The 25,250-nt window shown below is 39.8% G+C and overlaps 1 protein-coding gene across 2 annotated transcripts in view; it reads right to left on the bottom strand.

Annotated features, from left to right (window-relative positions):
* Positions 1–429: 429 nt before the first annotated feature.
* hdac7a (histone deacetylase 7a) overlaps positions 430–25,250 on the bottom strand; it is a 52,863-nt gene continuing 28,042 nt past the window's right edge. For both annotated transcript variants that reach the window (XM_084553782.1, XM_084553781.1), the window contains 24 exons: positions 20,936–21,126; positions 20,714–20,804; positions 19,959–20,079; positions 19,746–19,846; positions 19,100–19,222; positions 18,479–18,588; positions 17,451–17,552; positions 16,900–17,071; positions 15,991–16,190; positions 15,469–15,672; positions 14,723–14,960; positions 13,885–14,018; positions 13,108–13,228; positions 12,424–12,473; positions 11,788–11,895; positions 11,352–11,407; positions 10,264–10,351; positions 9,973–10,092; positions 9,784–9,881; positions 5,562–5,680; positions 5,020–5,153; positions 4,661–4,742; positions 4,374–4,512; positions 430–4,132 (listed from right to left, as the gene is read on the bottom strand). In XM_084553782.1, the coding sequence (XP_084409908.1) occupies positions 4,090–4,132; positions 4,374–4,512; positions 4,661–4,742; positions 5,020–5,153; positions 5,562–5,680; positions 9,784–9,881; positions 9,973–10,092; positions 10,264–10,351; positions 11,352–11,407; positions 11,788–11,895; positions 12,424–12,473; positions 13,108–13,228; positions 13,885–14,018; positions 14,723–14,960; positions 15,469–15,672; positions 15,991–16,190; positions 16,900–17,071; positions 17,451–17,552; positions 18,479–18,588; positions 19,100–19,222; positions 19,746–19,846; positions 19,959–20,079; positions 20,714–20,804; positions 20,936–21,082 (2,901 nt within the window). In that variant the 5' untranslated portion in view covers positions 21,083–21,126 and the 3' untranslated portion in view covers positions 430–4,089. The remainder of the gene's footprint in view (positions 4,133–4,373; positions 4,513–4,660; positions 4,743–5,019; positions 5,154–5,561; positions 5,681–9,783; positions 9,882–9,972; positions 10,093–10,263; positions 10,352–11,351; positions 11,408–11,787; positions 11,896–12,423; positions 12,474–13,107; positions 13,229–13,884; positions 14,019–14,722; positions 14,961–15,468; positions 15,673–15,990; positions 16,191–16,899; positions 17,072–17,450; positions 17,553–18,478; positions 18,589–19,099; positions 19,223–19,745; positions 19,847–19,958; positions 20,080–20,713; positions 20,805–20,935; positions 21,127–25,250) is intronic.

The following is a 25,250-nucleotide window of genomic DNA, read 5'->3' as shown; positions in this document are numbered from 1 at the left end:
GCTGATCACTTCGAGATGTCAGAGCTGAGATCAGTGCCACATTTATTTCATTTATTTATTTTTTCTTGTTTGAAATAATTTTCAGTTATTGCTAGCCATCCTGTTCAGCTAAATTCATTTTAAAATGATCAGTTTCTGTGTAATTTGTAATGGCTTAAAATTATACTATACTTGATGAAGAGTGATGTAAACTAGAATGAATTACCAAATTAGCTTGCTACTATGGACAAAGTGACTTGTTATTACCCTGTTTATAGTCATTTTTTTAAATTATTTTAATTATTATTTTATTTTAAATTATATGAAATTATAATTGCAAGATTGCACTGAAAAAAGGCAAAAACACACAGTGCTCTTCTGCTGCTGCTGAAGATAGTGTCTTCTACCTCTTTAGCCACGCCTTTTATCCACACTTTTAAATGTGTCACATTATGGTAATTAAGCCCATGCAACAGCCAAAGACACTTGCTCTGCCACTGTAAGGCCAGTGAGTCTGCAGAGACACGTAATAGTGTGAAATCTTTACTCCGTTTCTCGAGTGTAAGCTAAAATTATTCGAACAAACAATTTCACTGTATCCCCTACAGAACTGGCAAAATAATAAGCTATCAAAATCTTAAAATTAAAAAGTGGTACAGCAATTAGCTATGGTCATTTTCACTGGAGGATACAAGCTACAAATGATAAATGATGCTGTGGAGCATCAACCAGTCATAAGTGTTTGTTTCAGCTAATTTTTAAACAGACGACAACATAAGTAACTGCATCTTGCTGACAATTTCTTTACTTTGTGGCTTTTACTGTGATTTAGACTACGTGACATTTAGAATACGTGCTTTAGGGAGTGGGTCCACCTTTTCAGACAGTTTTCATTTTTGTCACAGTGACCCAGACCAGACAAACCAAGAACTGTCTCTAAACGAGCCTATTTCTTTACAATTTCACCACTAGATGTCAAAAATTCCTACACAATGGTCCTTTCAGTGTGCTGAAATTCCATCGAAGCATTTTGATCATGTGAAATATTTTTTTAGCAATATTCGGAAAATATATGAATTCCCTTTGCCTCTTTCAAATATATTGGAAAGGAAATGGAACAACGGCATTGTGGATATTGTTGTTACACCATATTATGTTTCATTAAAAAGGCCAGACAGGAATGGGCTTATACTGGAAATTACTTTTTTTTTAATCAAGAGGAAAAGACAAAAAGTACAAAATAGACAATCTTTCTATACATACACATGGTAAGAAATATGAAAGAAAAATAACACATACAAGTAAATAATAAAGAACAGCATGAATCAGAGATTTCAATGTCATGTTTAGAGATACAGAGCTACTGTAAGTCCAGTTAGTTAAGAGTTACCAATACACATACTACTGAATGCATCAAGGCACATGTGTGATGTGTATTTTGGTCTTGGAGTTTCTATTTACAGTGTCTTTCTTTAAGAAGAAGGTACAAATTACATCAGTAATAAAGGGAATTAAGAGCTGAGGCAATACTGGCCTCTACATAACAGAACAGTCACTGGGAATATAATACAGGAGAGGTCATTTACAGTATTCAACGGACACACAATCGCTTAAACACTTGCAAATGAATGCACAAAACACATGACAGAAATGTACATATGTACTAGTGCACACACAATCAGCAACACCCTTACTCTCACACATCCACTCACTAACACATCAGACAACATTTACTTCATAGACACCACATGCATCTGCTGGGCATGCTGCATAAGACTGACACAGCATATTGTTTGATGCTGTCACTTGATACTAAGAATACTATAAACAACACAAGAAAGACATACAGTTACACTCATAACAGAGCAACCCTCCATGCAACATGTCCTCAATAATTCCTGCCAGTATAAAGCAGGGCTGAAACAACAGTGGGACCTCTGCAAAGGCAAATTCTTCCTTTGGTATCTACTACTTTTTGTTTAAGGTAAGCTCTGAGGCTGGGCAGACATGGTCTGATTGAAACAGACCAATTCAATCCACGTACAAATCGCCAAATGCGTCAAAACCACAAGAGTAGATTTTGCTGGTTAAATGAATCCAACAATATATGTGAAAACTCAGAGGAAAGCTTTCAGCCAAACTGGTCAAATAGTCAAATTAGAATTTCATTTCTTGATGGTAAAAGATTGGCCACAAATTAGACTCATCCATCTGAAGTTGTTTTCTAAAAAACATTAGTACTGGTCGAACCTAGTATGCACAAACAAAGACGACATAATAACCTCCAAACTAAGAAACACTTTTTTTTTGGAATGCAGAGCCCTTATGTGCCCATGTAGCAGGGCGGTGATAAAAAAAAAAAAAAAAAATCTTCAAATGAAGAATCAACATTATCTCTACTACAAATATCAGCTAGATGACAGACTGATGTGATCTTGTAGCTTGGCGTCGTCTAGACTGATTGTATGACAAGAAGAGTCACCACTAAGAAGTTTTACAGAGAAGAGTCTTGAATGAAAAAAACACTTCCCAACAACACACAAAATGCATTAGTTTCCTCATTTAGACTGATAGAGAATGAGCAAAACATTCAGACCAGGCCAGGTCACTGTACTCATCAACAAATCAAACAGTATACAAAAGACTGCATATGTGATGGTCACCTAAATCCACAGGTTCAAATATTGTCTTTTAAATACACACTCACTGTAAGAGCAGTATTCATACTGGTCCCTTGTGTTGCTTCCATACCAAGTGCAGGCTATTTTAAGGCAGTTTTCTTTGGGTGATGTCCATTAAGTGCATTAACAGTATTGCTGCTAGAAAACAATACAATGGTCCTCAGTGGTGCTATGGTGGAATGAACACTCATTTCATCTCAAATTCAAACAATAATATACAGTATTCAATACTAGTGGTATGTCAACAGTTCATTGCTTTGTAAGTGTGTGTAGGTCTGTATATGTGTGTAAATCTAAGACACAGCAGTGGAAAATAATATTGCTCTTAAAATCTTGCCTCTTCCTCTACGGTATTGTGACTATTAGGTGTCAATAGAGTGAGTCAGAGATTTCATAAGACATGTCAGAAGAAGAGTGGGAAAAATATCGCAAACACCATTTTCATCCAAATCTTCAAAAAGAAAAAAAAAAAACTATTAAATAATTTACAGAGGAATTGTTTGTTTGTTTTTTTCTTTCCCAGAGCTCTGGAATTTGTTATGGTTCACATTATGGAATGAACAGTGCAATAAAACAGCAAAGGACAATTGTCCTTTTTTTTTGTTGTTTCAACAAAACCACAGTTGCGCATTTTGTCATGTTCTCTATTTTCCTTGAGTTCTTTGTTGTCTTCTTTTAGTGGTTAAAATGCATGTAATGACATCATTGAAACAGACAACCTTTTTGTCTTTTGTCTTTTTTCATATTCGTTCTTCTTTATTCTTTATGATGTGGCCACTTCTTCTTGTTGAATAAGCTTGTATGCTTTTTACCTGATGTCATACAGTAGGTTCATTCTGCATCGTTGTGCATCCAGTTTGGTCGGCATTTGCTTCAACTTGAAATGGGAAGCAATGTGGCAGGAGAGAACAGTATTTATAATCCACAGTGTCCTCCTTTGAAACCTGACGTCAGTCTTTATGTTAAGGCAAAGTTAAGGCAACAAAACAGCTGCTGGTACATAGTGCTTCAAGAAGAATCAGAGTAGAGCTCCATAGTCAGTTCTTAAAAGGTTTGTGGTCACAGCGCTGTGGCACTAGTCCTCTGAACACACACGCACCCACACACAGTCCGATGTCAGTCAGCAGACATATATTAAAGTCAACTTGTATTGCTCTATGGTGAGGTTTCAGAAGGTTTCTCAGCTGCAGGTAGTGCTGCTGGCGTCAGCCCAGTGGATACCAGCATTGAGGTGCTCGTAACGGCATGTCTGTAGAGGTTCAGCATTGTGTGTGTTGTGGGTTGGTGTGCGGAGAAGGCGAATGGGTCGGCCTTAGTGGAATTATAAACACGTCCCGTTCATGTTCATGTGACAGCGCAGGAGAGCCGAGGCTACAGCTGGGGGCCAGTTCCTGAAAGTGAGCTCTGTGAAGTCCTTGCTTGGATTCTCCTACATGGAGTCGCTATCGTGCTCCATTGGCTCATCGGGAAGGCTGAGGGAAAGGGGGAAAAATGGAGAGCTCTGAGTTAGATAAGAACGGTGAAAGTGTGATTTCAGTTCCTGAAGTAGATGAGTCCCCCAAAATGAGCTGGGTTCTGCTCAAGGTTTCTTCCTGTTAAAAGAGAGCTTTTCCTTAACAACGTCGCTTTCGTGCTTGTTCTGGGGGTTGCTATTGATACTATATAAATAAAATAAAATTGATGTGTGTTAATGAATATGTGTGTGTGTTGTACCTCTTGTTAGGATGGATTCCCACAGAGAGCGAGGCCAAAGCATTAACAGCATCTGTTTCCTCACTGTCTCTACTCTGAGCAGCCAGGTACGACAGACCCACCGATCCACTGCTGGCCTTCACGCTCTGCCAGTACTGACCTGCAACACACGCACACACACACGTTACTGACATTATAATGCAAATAGCAAACTAATTTATATGTTCTTCTGGTTTAATGGATTAACTGAAAAAACTAATTAACAAAATAAATAAATAAAAATTCTTTTAAGTTTTAGTGCTACTCACTTTGTATCTGTATGACAGCCTGCAAGGAGCGGACTGCATTAGCATTGGGCTTCTGAAGAAGAACCTCTTCTGAAAGTGGGTCCTACAGGGACAGAGACATGTTTGATTACAAAGGGACAGAAGAGATACATTAAACACTAAACATATTGTTATCAGAACCAACTACCAACTACCTATCATATAAAATATTTAAGAAAGTCTAAACAATATCTTCCATAATTCTTTTTAATTATTTATATTTTCTGTTGAGACAAGGTAGTGTTGTATAATCAGTCAATGCTCTGTTGCCTCATAGTCCACAAACCCTGCAAAGAATTTCAGCATGGAATAAACTGTAGGCACTCCCCCATCTGCCTCACCTGTATGCCCAAGAGTGCACTGACACAGGCTTCAGATGCGTCACAGATAGCAGTAAGGTCGTGACCTCCCTCGAGGGACAAAACCAGACGGCCTCCTGCCAGAGACATCAGCTGGCGGGTCAGGAAGCCAAAACCTGTGACACAAAGAAATGTTAACATGAAGTAGGAAGCATGCAAAAACCTAGAAGAATAAAGCTTGGAAGGTGAGCTGCAATCACCAGACCACTTACAGTGAGACTACCAAAACGAGTTTTTGTATAAATTCAAATATCCTATGACAACAAATATAGTTTTATAGCTTAGATCCTCCCAAGCATGTTGCTCATGCTTCTGATTATGTCAGTGAGGAAGGGAGGCACAGGCCTGCTCTTCGCACCATGTTGGACAGGACCTGTAATAATCTACTAACCCATCCTTAATTACAAAGCCTCCAATTAATTAGATCAATCTACTCACATCTCCAGATACCAACATGATAAAAAGGTCTTCTTAATATCTCTTGCTATGAACAAGAACTTTAAAAAAAAAAAACCTGTTCTTACATTTTGCGGAGACCTTGTATCCTCCCAGAGGAGCTGGGTTTCCCTCAGCAGCATCAAATCCAGCCGACACCAGAACAACATCTGGGGAGAACTCCTGGGCAATGGGCATCACCACAGACCTGCAGGTACACACACATATACACAGTCCACTGTAACTTCTAGGCACTGTGAAGAGATAGTTCTGTTGCTTCCTACTGCTTTTCAGTAAAGGTTGATACTAGGGGTGGAACTCGATTAAAAACATTGATCTAATTAATTAGAGGCCTTGTAATTAATGAATCCCGATTTATCACATTTTAATCGCATAACAATATTTGCCCCAAAAAGCAACAGTTTTCAATTTAAATGGATTTTAGTGGACGGCTGAATGAAATAATAGGCATGAATACTGTAAACTCGAGCTCTTTTAATGTCTGGTAACATGCATTTCCATGACTGATCTCCTTCCATCAGTCCTAGCGACGTGCTTTCATCTGATTCCTCCATTTTGGTAGCCGTTACCAGGAATTCGTGCACTGACAAAAGTTCTGCATGGTTTGGAATGCAAACTGCAATTAAATGCGTTAATTTTTTTAACGTGTTAATATTTTTGTAATTAATTCATCGTAATTAGCACGTTAAAGTCCCACCCCTAGTGTTAGGGTGTAATGTCGTTTTCCATTTTAACCTGTAATGCAAATACAATATCTGCTGTGGTCTTGCCATGTGCATGCAACGATAGCTCTTCTATTGTTTTGTGTGATCTGCTACTTTTGTTACAAATAAAATTAAAGCTGTCAGAAACAGTCTGCTGCACAGCCTACTAAACCCAACAACTTCTTTATTCAGTCACAGGAAAGCATACACAAGATAACCAATGAAATCGATGATCAGATTTTAACAGTCAACACAATAGCGTTGATTCTTTCGGACATATAGCAGTGACGTTTACACAGCTAACAACATTTAAATTGTTCAAAACACTGTAAAAAAAAAAAAAAAAAGCAACTGTTGTTTACATTGCTCCAGCAACATTACCAGTCAGACATCACTAAGATGTTTAACTGTACATACAAATACATTCTGGACCTGAGAAAAGCTTCAACACAAAGTCTATTGTCATGTACTAACAACCAGTTGTTGCCCATACAACAGCTGATTTAACGGTTAATTTATCACAAAAAATATGGCTGTTTTCAAATCAAACTGGGCATTTCCAAACTGGGCAGTCTCCCTGAGATGACAAATGATTATGTTCCAGTCTAAAGAAGTCATTAACGTGACAAGTGGAACCAAGATTTGGCTGATAGCAGCAGCTCAGACAGAGCTGACAAAGGACTATTGTTTCCCTCTCGGAGAAGCTGACGAGTCTCGAGTAAGACTCATCTGCTCAACAAAGTCATATTGTTTTGTCAGCTAACGTGCACAGTGTTGTTTGTGTACATCAAACACATGACGATTTCCTTAATGCAATTGTTGTTAATGGTACAAAAGATGGAGAGAGGCTCAACTGCGCGGCTTGTTGCTGTCGGTGAAGTTCAAAGCCGCAGCGTGTGAGTCTGTTTCCCATTAGAGGCTTGTCACTCTCCTCACGTCATTGACAACACAGAGAAAGGAGGAAAAGCAGCCCATCTGGGATCCATTTACCTTCATTATTCTGCCTAGGGACTTTGGAGACCTCCCTCCCCTTCATACACACACATATGCACATATCCAAACACATACTGCTGCCATGACTGCATGCAGATGGACAACATGACCTCACAGACAAAAATGAGGACATGCAGAGATAAAACACAGCTTCCAGAATGAGCATGCACACAAAGATATGCAACACAAAGACAAATATTACACAATTTTCACATGCATACAGATGCAAACACAGGGGAAATTGTTTTCTTATGTTATCACTGTGGTTTTTATCTGCCAAATAATGAAAAAGGCCTGAACATTATCATAATGATGTGGACATGAGGCTCAAGAGAGCGCACACGCACTCGTCGCTCATTCCCACACATGCACACACAACCGCAAAACCCGACCCAACTCCCCTGTAGACCCATTAAAGCTGCTGTGGTCCCCCCAGAGAGATTAACTACAGGCAAACTAATGGAAAGACGGAGGGAAGGAAGGAGGGTGGAGGAGAAGATGGGACGCTTATTAAAGATCAATCAAGGGAGGACAGGAAGCGGGTGAGAATGTGTATGTGCGGTTGTGGTAAGGGCTGGGGTGATGGAAAATAAGGGGGAGAGTGGGTGATAAGGTGAAATGCAACGAAGCAAGCGCCACCACTCACAAATGCTAACCCATAAAATGCATTCCATCAAAGCTCTCATTCTCTCATTCAAACGCGGAATTGTCTGAGGATAACTCAGACCAAAATCCAGGACAAAATGTTCACTTTTCACATTTTTGTTTACTTGGCCCGCATCACTAATAATTAGCAGCTCCCACAGGAAATGTCTTTTAAAAACAAGATATATTGTTCAAGGTATTTCTCTGTGCATTCGCGCACAAAGCAGAAATTCAGTTTCACTGCAAAGTAAATGTTAGTTTTAGTGTGTTAGTATTCGCTTGGAATCTGTGAATCTGGTCACATCTTAATATCAGCATTATTTTGTACAACTGAGCAGACAAAGTTTTGAATACAAAGCCATATGATTGGCATTATGCAATAAATGTGTAACCACTGAACTTGAGGCGGTCCAACTTTCCCCAGATCTGATAGCTTTGAAGACTGCGTTGATTGTGTCAGTGAAAAAATCTGAACTAAACATACACCATTATTTTAAGTAACATAGAAGCTAGCATTACCTCTGTGTTAACATGCTTACAATTTTTTTGGGATTGTAAGTAACAAATAATGTTCATAATGCTTTTGTGACTGGCTCAAAACTGCACTAAATGCTTTTTTTTTATTATTATTTTTGTCCATTAGCTGCATTTTGTGGTTAACAAGACAATATATGAATAATGGACCTTTTGGACTTTTGTCACCCACCACGCAGAAGTGCAATAGAGAGAGATTTTCTCTTCTATGCTTTGATTTAATTGCAGTGTCTACAAAACTGGACATGCCAGTGCCGTGAAAGTGATCTGTTTAACCTCAAAAACACTAGGTACTGGATGCACCCCACTTTAATCAAAAGAAAATCTGTGTCATTGAATGAGAATCGATCATTGTATGAATTATTGGAGGTAAACTGTAATGACAGGAACCGCAGCTGATGAGCACATCACCATATTTAGTGTGTTTCTACTGTGTATAAACATATTCATGACTGTTTGTATATGTGCCCCCCACCCCCCTCCACCCCTGCCCACCACCTCATGTCTGCCACTTAGCCAGTGTCTCCCTTTTCCAGTAACCATGCGGTTGCCACAGTTTCCTTTGGGGCTGGATGCACCAGACGACCAACATGCCCACACAACTGAAACTTTATTGGTGCTAAACACCCACCAATGACAATTATCCAACCCACCAGCAGGAAGTAACGGTCCGCAATCTGTCAAACACAAGACCTGGAGATCGTTTACTGTAAAACATCTGAAGTTATTGGAAACAGCAAGCGCCAGACACATGCTCACCAAATGACAAGGATTATTAATTGCGCAAGAAGTACGTCAGAGGCAATGTGAAGCAGAGCCTCTGATCAACTTGAGTGTGTTTGTTGTGGCTCAGTGTAAAGGAAATGAGGGAAATTGCCTGATTACTGCTCAGATGAATATTCTTATACTGTTCAATGAAAAGTGGAACACGGTGGAGAAACTATTTGGACAATGAGTTACGTACACTTTTTATCTGCTGCTTTGTGTCCTCTATTTCTTGTCCTTGACATAAACTAATTACGGAAAATTAAACTGATATCTAATTTTAGTATCTGTTGGTCTTTCGTAGCATATAAAAACAGAAGAAGTATCTATTTTTAGTAATTCTCACAACATTTTGATCATTTTCATGCTTGAGCCTTGATGGAAAAGAAAGAACAAAACGTACTCAGTTTAAAAACCATAGCTGCACAATCGACTAAACATTATAGAGGAAACACAAAACCAAAATATGATGAGTGAAAAGTTAAATAAAAACTGAGTTGAGAATGGAAGGTCACAGGGGGTCCCTTGTCATGACTGTGAAAATGATGTGAATCATCTGGCATGTTCTTTGTGGTAACCGTATCTCAACCCAATTTGTCACCATCTTTCTTTTGATGTAAGCTTACGTTGTATGTTTAATTTATTGTACCTGAATGCAGCAAGGTACTCAGCATCTCCCATCGGTGGATCCAGTCCTCCTGTCCACGCCACATTCACATTGAAACCCTCACCAGCTCCAGAACCAACCTAAACCCGAAAGATTATTTAGAATCGTATCCTCCTCTTTGTGATACTATCACTTCAAACTGGGTTACAACGTGTCCTGGCTGTTTCTCACCTCGGCTGGTGACCCACTGCCAGGGAAGAAGTTTCCGTCATCATAGCGATGAAGCGAGATGTAGAGAACGCTGGGGTCGCTGTAAAACACGTCCTGAGTGCCATTACCATGGTGAACGTCCTAGCCACAAGGATGAAGGAAGATAGGTTAAGAAGGTGATTAGGAATTGCACAGGAAACAAATGCGCAGACATGCTCTAAAGATGTACGGGTATTACAGGTACCGCCCAGTGGCTCTTCATCAGTTGAAACACAGTAGCAACATCAGGCCTGAGTTAATGAGACGTCTTACCCAGTCAACGATGAGGATCTTGCTGACGCTGAGCTTGTGCTGGAGTTGCTTGGCAGCGATGGCCACTGAATTGAAGTAACAGAAACCCCTGATAGACACAGATAGAAAATGACAGTATGTAGTGAAAACTAATTAAAGTGTTTTTTTGCAGAACCATGTGATGTCAATGTGATTCTGACCTTTGACATTTTAAACGATATAAAGTTCAACAATAGACAATTTTATGACATTTTGTCAGAATTAGTGAAATTCTTGTGTTAAGGCCTGTGTTACCTTCGACAGGTAAATTCTAAATTTATCCCCCATATAAATAAATTCCCTCAATTGCTGAGAAATTGCATCTACGTCAACCCCAAAACATAACACCCTCACCATGGCTGTAACCAGCAAGGAGGCATAAAAAGGAAAAAGAATCTTATAACAGATGGTTACAGTGCCACAGAAGTGTGATCTCAACCTAACACTTCTGTGGCATGTTCTCCAAGATCCTTGGAGAAACCTTCTGTGTACCAGGGAGAATGGCACCGTTTTTAAGTCAGGCAGTGGTCACACCAAATACTTGTCTGTTTTGTCATGCAGTTAGCATGAAAACAGAAAAGTAGTTATTGTGATTGTATGATTGTTATGTGATTGATACAACAGAATTACAAATGTCCATCACACTGGTGGATTAAAATGAACAAAATACGAACATACATAAAATACTACACTCACAAACAGTCCATTTCACAGACAGACCAAGACCATAATAAATACTATATATATTCATGAATTTACTTAATGGAATAAAAAAACTATCAATGGCTTTATTTTTGAAAGCCTCTTCCACAATGGGAAACAATACAGTAGCTGTACAGGGTTGGGCTCAGGATATATGAGAATATGAGAAACACATACAAAAAGAAAACAAACTCCTATAATTTATCTCTTGTCCTCTCGCTATCATATTTCTTGCTATCATATTTCTTGCTATCATAAATACCCCTCTACAGAGAAGCTGCCGACAGTTCAATACGAACAGTGGTTGGGCTCAGCATGTGCCTCAAACACACACACACACACACACACACACACACACACACACTTACATTGGATTGGACGGGTCGGCGTGATGCCCTGGCGGTCTGACCACAGCAAAGCCGTTCTGTGCAGAACAGGAAAAACAAAATGAATCAGAGTTTTGCTGAATGTGATGAGTTTTAACTGTTAAACAATCTTTCCATTCAAAACCTAATTTAGAAGTTGACTGACAGAAATGTTTTTTTTTAAACGTATTAGTTATAGATGTAAAGAAGATTTCATTCTTTAATTAAATAACCCTTAATCTCTGCAGTTTATTTGGTTTGAATGAGTTTTATTTTGAGTCTAAACTCAGTTATTAGTGCTTTGTTGGGATATGGGTTGATATACAGTATTGAGGCCAAAGTTTGGATATGGAAGTTGACAGAATTACTTCTGGCTCTCTTGTATCTGTCTCTTCGACACTGCGCCATACCTACAGTTGAGCAGAGGTTAGTTTCTCACCTTAAGCTCTCCTTTGGCCACTCTGAACGCCAACTCCACCACACTACCTGCTGCCATGCGTGACGCTGTGGAGGTGTGCGACTCATTCCAGATGGTGTCGTTATCAACCTGTTGAACAAAATTAATAGAATTAAAAAATATATCTCAACACACTAAGGCAGTGCAGAGCAGAACTATTTATTATGAAGTGTGGAATTAATCTTGACTATTTCCAAAATAGTATCTGAAGAAAAATGTGGATTAAAAATGTCACTTTAAATTTACTATTTCAATCCAGATCCATATTTGCCAATAATTTTCCATTCGGTTCTGTTTTTTTTCTCTCCTATTTGTTCACAAACTGCCCATCTGGCTTGGACAATGAAATCCGAGGCATTTCTTTCATCCCTGGTCATGGGCATGCTGTTCTCATTAGTCTGACTTGTCATGGTCAGACACGGACTGTCAGGCAAATCTTAGCATTGGAAACCCAGCGTTCTTTTCTTCTCTAATATCCTGCTTTTATATACCGTCATTCTTGTACTTTTCTTTCACTCGTCTTGGTTGCTTTTCTATAAAACAATACCATCTTTCAACAGCAGCACATCGTGAAGCTTTCATTAGGGGCTTTGGAGAATCGTGTGTGTTGGCTCTTACCCCCACACCTCCACATGGTAACATCACAAACATCCTTTGAGAAAGGATTCCTGGAAAAGACAAAACATGATTTTGTATCCATGCATCTATTAAAACATAAATTTATATTTTTATATTTGTTAGTAATGCTGTGCTATGAGGTCTACAATTCCTTGAACTCTTGAAGTTTTTTACATAAATACCATAATTCAAATACTAAAATACTGTCAAATGTATTTATGCACTAATGATATCTGAAAATCTGGAGTTTGTTTTTGACCTTCCTTCATAGTAAGTATGAAGAAAGATTACTATCGAATCACACAGTGTGGCTCAGAATTATTTATTCTGGAGGTTCTTGGCTGTCATTGGGCAAGAGGCGGGGTACACCCTGCGACAGGTTACAGGGCTAACAGAGAGACAGACAACCATTCACACTCACTACGGCCAATTTAGAATCACCAATTAACCTAATGAGCATGTCTTTGGACGGTGGGACAAAGCCGGAGTAGTTGGGAGAGAAGCCACGCAGACACAGGGAGAACATGCAAACTCCACAAAGAAAGGCCCCAGTCGGCCGATGGATTCAAACCCAGAACCTCCTTGCTGTGAGGCATGATTGTCAAACACCACGCCACTGTGCCGCCCCGGCTCAGAGTTAAGAAAACACTTTTAGACTAAGAATCCGGTTGAAGCATAACATACCGGCCAGCTTGCGGTTATCCAGTTTGAGTCTGTTGAGTGGATTGGTGCCATATAGCAGTACATGGCGCTCTGTATGGACGGACTGCAGCTCCTCCAGAGTGGCTTTACGACCACGAATACTCTGTGTGACATAGAATGTATACTTTCATATGATGTTCTCATGTTTAACAGATATTGTAGGCAATGCATACCTACTGTACCTACTATGTTTATGTGGGCATAGACATAGTATGCTATACTGTTTACTGTACACTAAATAAAATGATCTGATAAGATATAGCATGTGTTTAAGATGGCACAGATTTTTCTTTTAACTGTGCAAAGTGGTTCTAGTTCAAGATGGAGTCTGTTTTCCAACTTTATTGACAACACTGAAATAATTTAAAAATAGAAGATGACCAAGATAAACCCATGTTTTAAGCTGTTTTGTTAATCTTTTCAGACACTTGTTTCAACAACCTATTGTTTTATTACCACCACTTTTCTGTTCTTTATTACCCATGGGGCACACACAAAAAAACAGTTACATCAAATAATAATATTAATATTTACCTACTCAACAGATAATTAAAGATCTGCACCATCTCTCTCAATCTGAAAATTCCTTTGTATGGGGTCAGTATGTTCTTAATGAGGTTGAGATTTTTGTAATGATTATTCCTAATATTATTAGAATACTACTGCCCATGTACTCGCAGCCAGTGTTGAAGAAAATCCACACCTACAAGACAACATTACAAATAAAAGACTAGCTCAGCAGGTGTGTGTGCCTCGTACCTCACACTGTCCCCTCAGGCCTCTCTCCTGTAGTCGTGACCAGATGCTCTGTATCCTCCCAGCGTGCTCTGGGTGGCTGCTGTTATCCCCACATGTACACTGGTGTTTTAGCATTTGAGAATCATACACTAGGCCTGCAAACACATACATAAAACAGAAAGTAAATGGACAACTTGCATAATTTGATACCAAAAGAGTACTGTTACAGATGACTCCAGTTATACCAGAAAACCTGTTATATACAATATTTGTGGTAGTTGGGGGAGTTCTTAAATCTAAAACTCGTAACCAAGACCCTGTCACTTCTTGGACACCTATAAATGGGGCAACAGTGACATTCTTACATTTAATCATATTCTCTGCGACAATGAGGTGAGAGTATTAATATCACTGTGCACTGTCCTTAAACTATATTGCACTGTTGCAAATTTACCCACTGTGGGATAAATTAAAGGAGCATCTTATCTTATCTTATCTTAATATAAATGCAACAAAAGCAGAAGAGATAAAGCAGAGAGAAACATCTCAACAAGCTCCACCCAAAAATCAGTATTATCTCCTTTGTTTAATCTAGACATCAGAAATAAGCCACAACTTGTGGTTTCATGGGATATTATGTGCTGGAATGGTCCATGAGTTGCTGGAGTGCAACCAGTGGACACCTGTAACTTATCTGGACTGGGACATATTGGGGGACAGCGATTATATGCATGTGAGACTGGCTTGATTCAAACTGGGGGAGCCGTAGTTGTGCGGTCAGTGTCTTAATCTCTTAGCCTCTGAGATACCCTGCATTTGAAAAAATGTTAAAACACTTATTCTAAGATGTCTCACTCACCAGTGGTGAAGCGGGGTTTGCTGGTGGTGTCCTGTGTAGCCAAGCTCAGCGATTTCTCAGGCAAGGTGAGAGAGGTGGAAGCTGGGGATGATTGTGTTCGTGACAGGGGACGGTGATGGATACCCAAACCAGTACCACCAACCCCACCGCTGCTGCTGCCCCGAATCATGGGTACTGCTAGGGTCTCCATTTGTCGATGCAGCTGCTGCAGCTGTTTCTGCTGTTCCCACAGCAACGACTAGATGGAGTGATACACATGGAACATGGTCAATTCAAATATAATTCAATGTAAATATGAAATTGCTGTTAAATAAAGTTAAGTGTTAGAGAACTAAGTGTAGAACAGAAACCTTCGGTCCCATTGCTACACATATGGTATGCAGCTGTATATCCTTCTGATTAAAAGTACAGGAACTCGCATAATTTACTAATGCCAATAAAATCTGAGATTATTATTTGGCCCATGTGACTTGACAGTGAAGAACAATCTGCATCTGTCAGTATCAGGAAGATCCAGAAGTTATCTTGTTGCACCTTCTAACACAGACTGAGTCCTAATTAAGTGGCAAACAATATCTCTGAAAGAGTAATAGCTCAGCTTACAGTGTATGCACCTTAACATCATATTATGATGAAATAATCACTTTATTTTACGGCAACGAGAATCATGCCAGTGTGATGGTTAGACCGCCATCTACAGGACTGTTGATGAAGAACAGGAGTTTTAGTATAGTATGTTTCTAAACCTGATTGAGAATGAGTGCATGCTGCAGGTTGATTTGCTCCTCATGGGTCTTGGATACTGCTGGCTCCGCCTCTCTCAGTGACTCTGCCCTCAGTCTGCTGTGATAGGTTGACTCCGTGGGTGACGTCCCACCGCCGTCCTCTGAGTCCATGTCCTCAGAAGGGATCTGATGTAGTCTGGGCTTCTCGCTAGACTTAGACATGAGCTGTATATACAGATACAGTGCAAGTTTTATTGGAGAGTAAAAAAAAAAAAAAACATTCAAGTTTCCACATTTAGGTGAAGGTAGAACCAGCGCATTAAAGTGTAAGTCAGTTGGAAGAGCTTGGCATACAATTTAGCATTTTGTTTCTTGTTTTGAAGTGAGATAGACAATTGTTGCAAGAAGCCTCAGTAGTCTTAAGAAAGCGCTTCATATCTGTGGAGGACCAGAACTACCAAAAAGCGTTTGAACTCAAAAGGCCAGCACAGAAATACATTTATTAGTATTTTTTATAAATACGAGATGATATTTTATTCATACCTTGCCCAGGTGAGTCTGCTGTTTGAGCCTCTCCAGTAGTTGTGTGTTGTGCTGTTGCTGGAGCAGATGTGTGTGAAGGGCTCGGGTGCTCTGTGGTAGGGGTTCTGAGCGTGTTCTGCTCAGGGGCTTGTGGGCCTGGGCGCCTCCAGGAGACAGGTGGTCTAACTGGGGGGCAAACTGTAGAGGTACAGAATCTAAGCCTGGAATGGAGAAAGAAGCAGAGAAATGTGTTAACGTGAGCTGAGAGAGACTGATAAATATGCTCATGATAGCTGATACAAAGTCAGAACTCATACTAATTATTGTAAAACAAATTATAAGATGTTTTATGATGTTGAAGAGGGTGGCTGTGGCTCAGTAGGTAGAACGGGTTGTCCTGGAACATGCCACATGCCGAAGTGTCCATGAGCAGCACACTGAACCCCTAGTTCCTACCAGTGCATGACACTGGTGTCTCAATGTGTATGTGTGCTTGTGTGAGCGAAAGGGTAGATGTGTCTGTGACTGTAAAGCACTTTGACTACAAATAGGAAAACATTCACAATCACTTGTTTTGCCAAAGTCTCAAAATGACTGAAATAAGAGAAAGAAGTTAGTCTGAATGGAAAAGAATGATGAGGCTGACTAAAAAACTTTAAAAGTTTATTCTAAATGTAACCACTGGGTGGTGCTCTAACACTTTAACGACTTTCATAAAACTACAGCTTGGCCAATTTGTGAGCACGCTTTGGATATGTGTATTTTTATATTCTTGTCAAATATATGCTACTGAATCTAAGATTGAATTGAATTGAATTTATAATTCTTAGTGGTGTTTCAACATCCTTGACTGCGAAGCATTTCAAGCCATTTGCGTGCACATACTGTATACTGAGCGTGTATATGCATGTGAGTGTGTGTAGCTCTCACCAGTGAGTAATGGAGTGTGTACCAGTCCAGAGGGCTCCAGGATGATGACAGGCAAGTTAGGGTTAATTTGCCCAGCCTGATCGTCTCTGCTAAGGGGGAAGAAGACTGGCGAGCCCCCGGCAGTGACAACGGGAACCCGGGCAACCTTCAGAGAAGATAGCTCTCCTTCAGCCTGCAACACACAGATGAACAACTTTAGCGCAGATGAATTAACAACATAATTACACATGAGTGTGTTGACAAATGTTGATACACCAAAACCCACAAGGGTTATTGTCATAGTGAAACTGCATTTTAAGAGCACCGTGCTTCCTTTATTTGATGTAGTTCCTATAACAGGACATTGCAATTGTAAATTTCACTCAATAACTGATTCACATCACTGAGATTTTTAGGTCATGCTTTAAAGTTTTTACGCTCAACTGCAGAACACATAAAACTTGAGTGTATAAAACCTGTTTGTCTACCAGTGTAAATATCTGTCATTTGAATAGAATCTCGAAACATACATCATTTATAAATAAATCAGTCATTATGAAAGGTTCATTTACCCTTGCGTTGGCTGGTAGTCCCAGTGTGATGGTGGGTAGAGTGGAGTGACTGTGGATGGTGAAGTTAGCTAGAGTGCCATCTCTGAGCAGCAGCTTCTGGGCCTAAAAATACCAAGCATACTTCCTTTTAGAGAAGGAAATCTGTATTCTGTATTATCTGTATTACACAACCTAAACATAAACATAAAGGCCTTTCTATACCACCCACCCAGACTAGACCAACCCAATGACAGGAAAACACACAAAAATGGTTTAGGAAAAACTCAAAAAACATGAAAAAAAGCACAAGGTGTTGACCTGGCCTCCAAATTCACTAGATCCCAAACTGATCAAGTATCTGTGGGATGATCCACAGAGGCCCCTCCCCTCAACACAACATTCTGTTACCAGACACCACAGGACACCCTCAGAAGACCATGTCCATTCTCTGATGAGTCACAACCATTTTGGAGGCACAGGGGAGACCTACATAATATTAGGTGGTCATAATGTTATACTTGATCGGTGGATGTTCTCTTGCCAAAAGTCAGTGTTCACCAAATGTAAATCTACAGAAATCTAAGCCAGTGAAACCTAACCTAGTGTTTTGTCCTAAGCTGTCTTGACACTGGAGAATCATGAGTCAGACATCTACAGCAGGTGTGACAGAGGCTGCTCTGTTTCGACTTTCTGTGATTAAATGAATTATGTATAAACAGCTGACGATCAGTGTTCCCAGACTCTTGTGTCATTGCTTTAAACATGTCATTACTCAGCGTCTTGGTGCAGCAAATTCACATGAAACAACTCTTAATTTAATCAAACCATGAAGGCCCATGTGTTACCCATATCTAAGACAAAAGAGTGTGCGTGGAAAAGCCACGAAGAAAAGTATATTTCATCATTGGTCTTTGTTATCTTGTTTCTTTTTATCCATCGAACTTTAGCAAGGTATCTTAACTTCAGTAGTGTATTTTCCGAACGCAGTTTTGCTTGATTTATGTTTTGAAAGGACTCGACAACACTGCGTATTTGTGTGTGTTTCTAACCTCATGTGAGAGGCTGCCTGCAGATGGCAGTAGCCCATTTTCATTGGGCAGACTGTCATTAGGAGAACTGCAGCCAGAGACTGGAGTGCTGCTGCTGCTGGGGGACGAATCTGGTGAAAGACAGGCGGAGAGTGAGTCTGGGACATGATTATACATCCTGATCACATTTCAATTACATTGCAAATTATCTTTTAAAAGTAATCAAGTAAAAATGTAAGAATGAAAACCTAAGTTTGACTCCCTGAAATGATCACAGACTAAGCTTTAGGCTATTTCTAACACCTGATAAAACATCTCCAATTTTAGTAACAGCTGCAAAGCTGTGAGGCCAAAATGAACCACCATGAGCTGACTTGGGAGAATTTTAAATTACAATAAGTCTGTGTATTTTGTACCACAAGGCTAGAGTCAGATTTGAGAACCTCCTGCCTTCTTCTGTATAAGACGCTTGTCATTGTTATAAGTAGTAAATAACAACCTTATAACAATGACAAGTAAACACTGATGATAACTGCTCTAAAAGCTCCAAAAACTGAAACTCCACCAAGTCTGCAACAGAAATGAAATGCTGTGACTGAAACCCATTTCAATTACAGCATTGTGTGTGTGCGTCCGGGTTACCCAATGTGTCCGGTACTCTGTGCTTGATGGTGGGCGGGGCACTCTCTTTGCGGGTGAGCGGACTCTTGCGGGTGTTTAGGTGTTTCTTCAGCTTGTGTTTCACCTTCAGATTTGGCTCAGACGCTGACAAAATTAAAGCAAAATTGGCCAATGTTACTGTGATTATGAACAAATCGCTTACTTCTTGCTGCTGCTGACTGTAACACTTCGTCAGTGATTCAGCCCATTTCCAGTCAACAAAATCATGCAGACATGTCATAGTGGAAAAAAGTTCAGGTGTTACTAATAGCATTAACAGTCTCTCAAAGGAAAATCAGCCTATGAATGCAGTGTGATTAAGTTTAAATTAAACTCTTAAAAATGATAAATAACACTGAAGTTTCATTTAATATGATCATGGTGCCATGAAATACTGAATGATACAAAAACCAACTACCAACAAACAGTTAAAGAACTGTTCTGCCCAACTTCACCACGGAGGAAGAATGTGCAGGTCGTTGATTCAGTTTGGCATTTGAATTAAAAAGAAAACATTTGTCTGAGGACCTTACATATTCAAATTTCCTCATATTTATCATAACCATTTAAACTACTTGGTGTCTACCTCAGGACGAAGTGGGCTTGTGACGGATTGAAGATGTTTTACCTGCTCTACGCAGCGGCGTCCCCTCTGAACCCTCACAAGGAGGCTGTGATGGAGATGAGGCCAGGGGCTGGGAGGATACACTGGGGTCCGGGCCCAGCTTTCTAAGACAACACAACACAAGAAACACAAATAAACATACAACCACACAGGAAAAAAAGCTTTTTATTTAGTTCGTTTTGTGTGTGAATGTGTGTGTGTGTGTGTGCATGTCACCTGTATGCAACAGAAGATGCAGTCAGAGTGTTAGAGTTTGTTCTTTCCAATGCTGCCTGTTTCTGTTTCTTAAGAATCACCTCCTGGAGTTTCTGTTTCACAAGGGAACTCGCCACTGCACCTGTCAATCAAAGACACCAAACATATTAAAAAAAACATTCACCAACTGCTACCCAATAAAATAAAAGGTGAGGTAAAGCCCAGTCTACTACAGAATCAACCCTTGTTTGCATATTTGTGCAGGACATAATCAGTGACTAAAACAGGAGTTTCCGTATATGTATGCTAAACATGCATGCATGGTCGAGAGTGTGGTTGCATTGTAAGGTCACTGTGTTGTGTGTTTGCTGCTATTCCTGTGTCTACATGTGTGCACACAGAAGTGACAGCAGGTGCTAGGAGTGATCAAGTCAATATTGACCCAGTGGCTTTATGCGACCAGACCTAAACCTATATTTAACCTTGCAGTTGAAGCTCCACTCGTCAGGTTATATTTAGCTCTAATTTCAAAGCAAACAGCTTGAAAGCGGAGTAACAATGTTTAAAGATAAATAAGATCACTTGCTGGGACTTTCCTCTTAGGCCATGATTAGCTCTCTGGGCCATAATTATAAGACGCGGAAATGGCTTTATAAGAAGCTCAGAGAAAAAAAATGACAGCTTTAATTATGAACTGAAACTTGAAGTGACAAGTTAGCGAAGCTGAAGTTTAATGTGTGTGATTGTCATTGTGTTGTGTGTGTGTTTGGACTCACTCTGTTGACTCTTGTCTTTGTGTTTTAGCTGCTGCAACTCCTGTTGCTTCTCATGGTGCTCCTGTTCTCGCCTCCTCTGTTCCATATTAAACTACGGCCCCCAAACACACATATATGTTACAGCAACCAATATAAAGCCAGTGGTAGGACCAATGTACAAACAAAATTAGATTTGATGTTAATTTTACAAATAAAACAAATATTTCTGTGTTTATATCTTACCCGGATTTGCTGGTGCAGTTGCTGATGAGAGAAGGAGGTGCGGGATTGTGGGGAGAAAGGTGTGAGTAGCAGAGGTGGGTGCAGCGGTGTGAGGAGCGCCGTGTCTGAACCGGGACGCATCCCCCGCTCTCCCACCCTGAGGTCCATGGGAAACACGGCCACGCACAACGCCGACACTGCCACTGAGAAATCTGAGAAAAAGAGAGGGATGGAAGGAGGGTGAAGAGACAGAAGGGTCAGTTTGCTTTGAATTTACAAAATACTGTGCAAAGTCGTTCCTGACAAAAGCATAAATACATATTATATAACGTTCGCATAAATCACAAAATTTAAGTTTCAAACATTGCGCAAACAAAACAGACTACATTCATGTACTAAAAATGATAACATGCATAAAGTAGGCTGCAGATCCATTCTGAAATGTTTCATTTCCAAAGGTAGACTTGCTGCAATAAAGCTTAGAACACAAACAGAAAAACATAGCATAATTTCGGGCTTTCAGACGGAACGATGAGAGGAGACAATGTCTGCTTGTGACTAGTTAACCATGCTATACTAAATATATTATACCTATTCACAAAATCCGTTAACTGTATTACTCATAAAACACCGAAATGAATCATGTTAAAATAACCAGGGCTAATTTTACTTTCTGTAGGTACAAAATGTAGGTTGTGATATTTGTAACTCCAGCTGCACTAGACCGTATGACTGAAAAGTAGGACTAGCATCATCAGTGCATGTCTAATGTGTCTAAGACAGCATCTAATATACTCATAAGATTATTATTAAATAAGTTAGTTTTGTTTGCAAATTGTACACAGTGTTTGTCTGCCTCATAACTGGCACGCGCGCGCGCGCACACACACACCCCCACACACACACACACGCCCCCCCCCCCCCCAACACACACACACATTTCCAGGCTCTTTGCATGCTGTTGGGGCTATTTGCATTGCATGGCTGAGTCAATGGGAAACATTGCCTCATCCGGCGCTAAAAACAGGATCCAGGAAGGGAACAGCTTGGGAAAAGGCTGGGGGTGGTTTTTGTCTGAGACACATACAAACATGCACACACAGACTCACACACACACACACGTACACCCATGCACACATACAGATGCACTTGCCTGTGCACAAAAAAATGCCCAGTGACTAACAGAAAAACACAGCTGTGAGCACATCCAGGCATTCACATGTACCCTACTACTCACTATCATGAACACACATGCTCACCTGCAGATGTTTATATATATATATATATATATATATATATATATATATATATATATATATATATATATATATATATATATATACACACCCACACAAACACCCATAACACACATTCACACACATTCATGGCACACTCATGCACAGCTGCACACACCAAACAGGCTGGAACAAACACCTTTTGCACAAACCTGTCTGACACTTAGCCATAACTTTAAACACACACACACACACACACACACACACACACACACACACACACACACAGTCAGCCTCACCACTAACTGCAGTCTCATTAGAATCTCTATTTGGATTAATGTGACATAGCAGCGGCGTGTGTGTGTGCAGTGTCAGTACTCCTCCTCCATATTAGGAGGTACAAATTCAGAGAGACAGTCTGAATGCCGACCATGGCTGGAATAACAGAAATCCTTGGCAAACACACACATTAACACAGACACACTCCACTGCGCGTACACACACTGTATAATGACAGCAAGGAATAACAAGGTTATTATTCTGAAGAAAGGGAGAGGAGAACATGCTTATACAAGGAAACAAAGGCTGCTACAGTATACACACATACACACACTCTCTGTCGGGAACACCAGTGTCTTTCCCTGCCTCCCATGAGTTATAAATAGCAAAACACACACTAGTCCTGCATGTACCTACACAGAGTCCTTTGTTGTTACAGGACAAAAAACTGACATACACACTTGAAGTATCGCATTGTTGAAGTGCCGTTATGAAAATTCTCAGTATTGACAAACTTGAATTTGTATTATTTAATCACTGGCAATGTGTAAAGCTGTTGCATTTTCAAATTTGACCAACTCAAAGTGTCTATTAGAATTTATTTTATTGAGTCTTAAGTGATAAAATGCAATACATGAAATTAGGCCTTTTAATTGACTGATAATCTCTTTGACCATTTTGATTAACACTCTGCCCAGTTAGCAGCTATGTGTTTTAGAATTGTACAATAAAAGAAAATAACATGGTTCCTATGTAGGCAACGTGACTTAAAGTCTAGAAACCATGTAGTGGTTATGTCTCCGAACTACAGCCGCATTTAATCCATCCATAGTGTTTCTTTCCAAGGCTCAGTTCTGTTAAAGAATGATATTATGTTACAGATCATTACATCTGTGTGTTGTACTCAGAGAGGAATAACAAATCTTGACCCTGTGGTTGTGATTCTTTGTTGATTTCGTTTAAATAGCAGAGTTTTTCTTTTTCAAATAGAGCAAAGGCATGCGCTAGAATAACATACAGCACATGCACAACTGTGTAGACACATTAATTGAAGAAGGTCCTTTTAATAGCATGAAGTAATCTGATACATTTGCCTTCAGAAAGCCTTGAACCGTCAGGAAAGTAAAATAACTACTAACAGCACAATTGCAATGTAAAATGTTAGAAGATGAAGAGGATTTACAGCAATGTGGCTTTGGCTCTGTTGCTTCTATGGTTTAGAAGGAGCAGAGCTTCTCTGTATTTCAAACCAAATTTATCATTATACTTTCAAAGTTTATCTCGGCTACTGTGAATGGATTTTCATCAGTAGTATTTTAAAGCTGCAAAGTATTTTTGGTTGAGGGTAGTCAGGGTGCAACATGAATCACAGGAATGCAGTCCTGATTGTGTGTGTCCATTTGCTGACCAAGTCCAAGGTGCAACCTCTAGGACTGAAAGATGAAGCCCACACATGAATGCTAAAAAAATGCAGTTCTTCCAGTGGCTAATGTGGCTGGAACCTCTCTATACCTCCCTGTTAAATTGTCCAACTTTATAGCAGCAAGTTTATAGCCTGGTGCAAAAAACAGCTAAACTCTCCATTTATGACATTTGTATAGGGGATGATTTTTTTTACATTACTAATCCTGCTGAATTATATTACAGTTTATATTTATACATAGTTTAGAGCATAGTTCCTTTGCGTGAGAGGTGGGTCTCTCAGGTAGCTAACTATCTGCCTTAGTAACACCTCAGCTCCACTCACGTTCCACCTTTGACCAGTTTTTAATTAGCAAGGAGTTAGGCGGACTCGGGTGCTGCCAAGATGGCGATGGCCAGGGCCACCACATTGAGCTTCAAAGACACTTTTCATTAGTCTTATAATTGATGTCACAAAGGGTTCATTGATCTTTAGAAACCATAGACTGTAAATAAAGATGGACGACAGAACAGCTCCTCAAAGTGAAGCCAAAGCAAGTAGAGCTCTTCCTGGTGCCTGGCTGCAGTATATGTCATAAGTTCCACCACCTCCATGTTAGTGGATGGGACTCAAACTAAACTAAAACACTAAAATACATGTCAATGTTTTTTTTTAGCATATTTTCTCTCATTTTGGGTAGTTAATATAATGCTGATGCAAGTTGAAGTGTCAATTTTCTTGATAAGTTTCATTTTAAGTTAGTTATTTGACACTATAGAAACTGAATGTGACTTCATGATGACTACCAGTTGCCTTGCCAACCGCTTGGTGAGAGTAGGAATAAATAAATAAATAAACAAATAAATAAATAAAGTGTATAATCCAACATTTATTTGTAACTCATGGAGGTAGACCAGAGTGCCTTATTAATTACATGATTCGCAGTGAGTGTGGTGGAAGTGTGGGTGGGTCATTACGCAGCTCCGCGTGGCTCCACACTCGTACCGTACTTGCACCAAATAAACAAGATAGTGCTGCTGGTATCCCCGTGAAAGTAGCGGCAGTTTGACCAATGCAAGGGAGTGGGGAAGCATTGTCCATATTTATATACAGTCTATGTTATGAACAGTCAGTGTCTCAGTCCTGTTCATTTCAGCATATTTGTTTTATATATCAATTAAGCTAACACATATATGCATCTTGTTAAAAATGTCCTTTAAAATATTATCCTGCAGTCCTTTTGCATAAAACTTTGCGTATATCACACCTGTTTGTGTTACTGCCTCTATAAAGTGTAATTGTTACTGGCAGATTAACAACATAAGGATCCATGATCATACAGGAAATGTATGATGCAGAATACAGCATGAGCATCTACAGTTGTCTTTACTAAAACAAAGCCAAACACACAGCTTGAAGC

Source organism: Chelon labrosus (assembly GCF_963514085.1).
Source record: "Chelon labrosus genome assembly, chromosome: 10".
Classification (NCBI taxonomy): Eukaryota; Metazoa; Chordata; class Actinopteri; order Mugiliformes; family Mugilidae; genus Chelon; species Chelon labrosus.
This window is presented reverse-complemented; position numbering and strand designations above follow the sequence as displayed.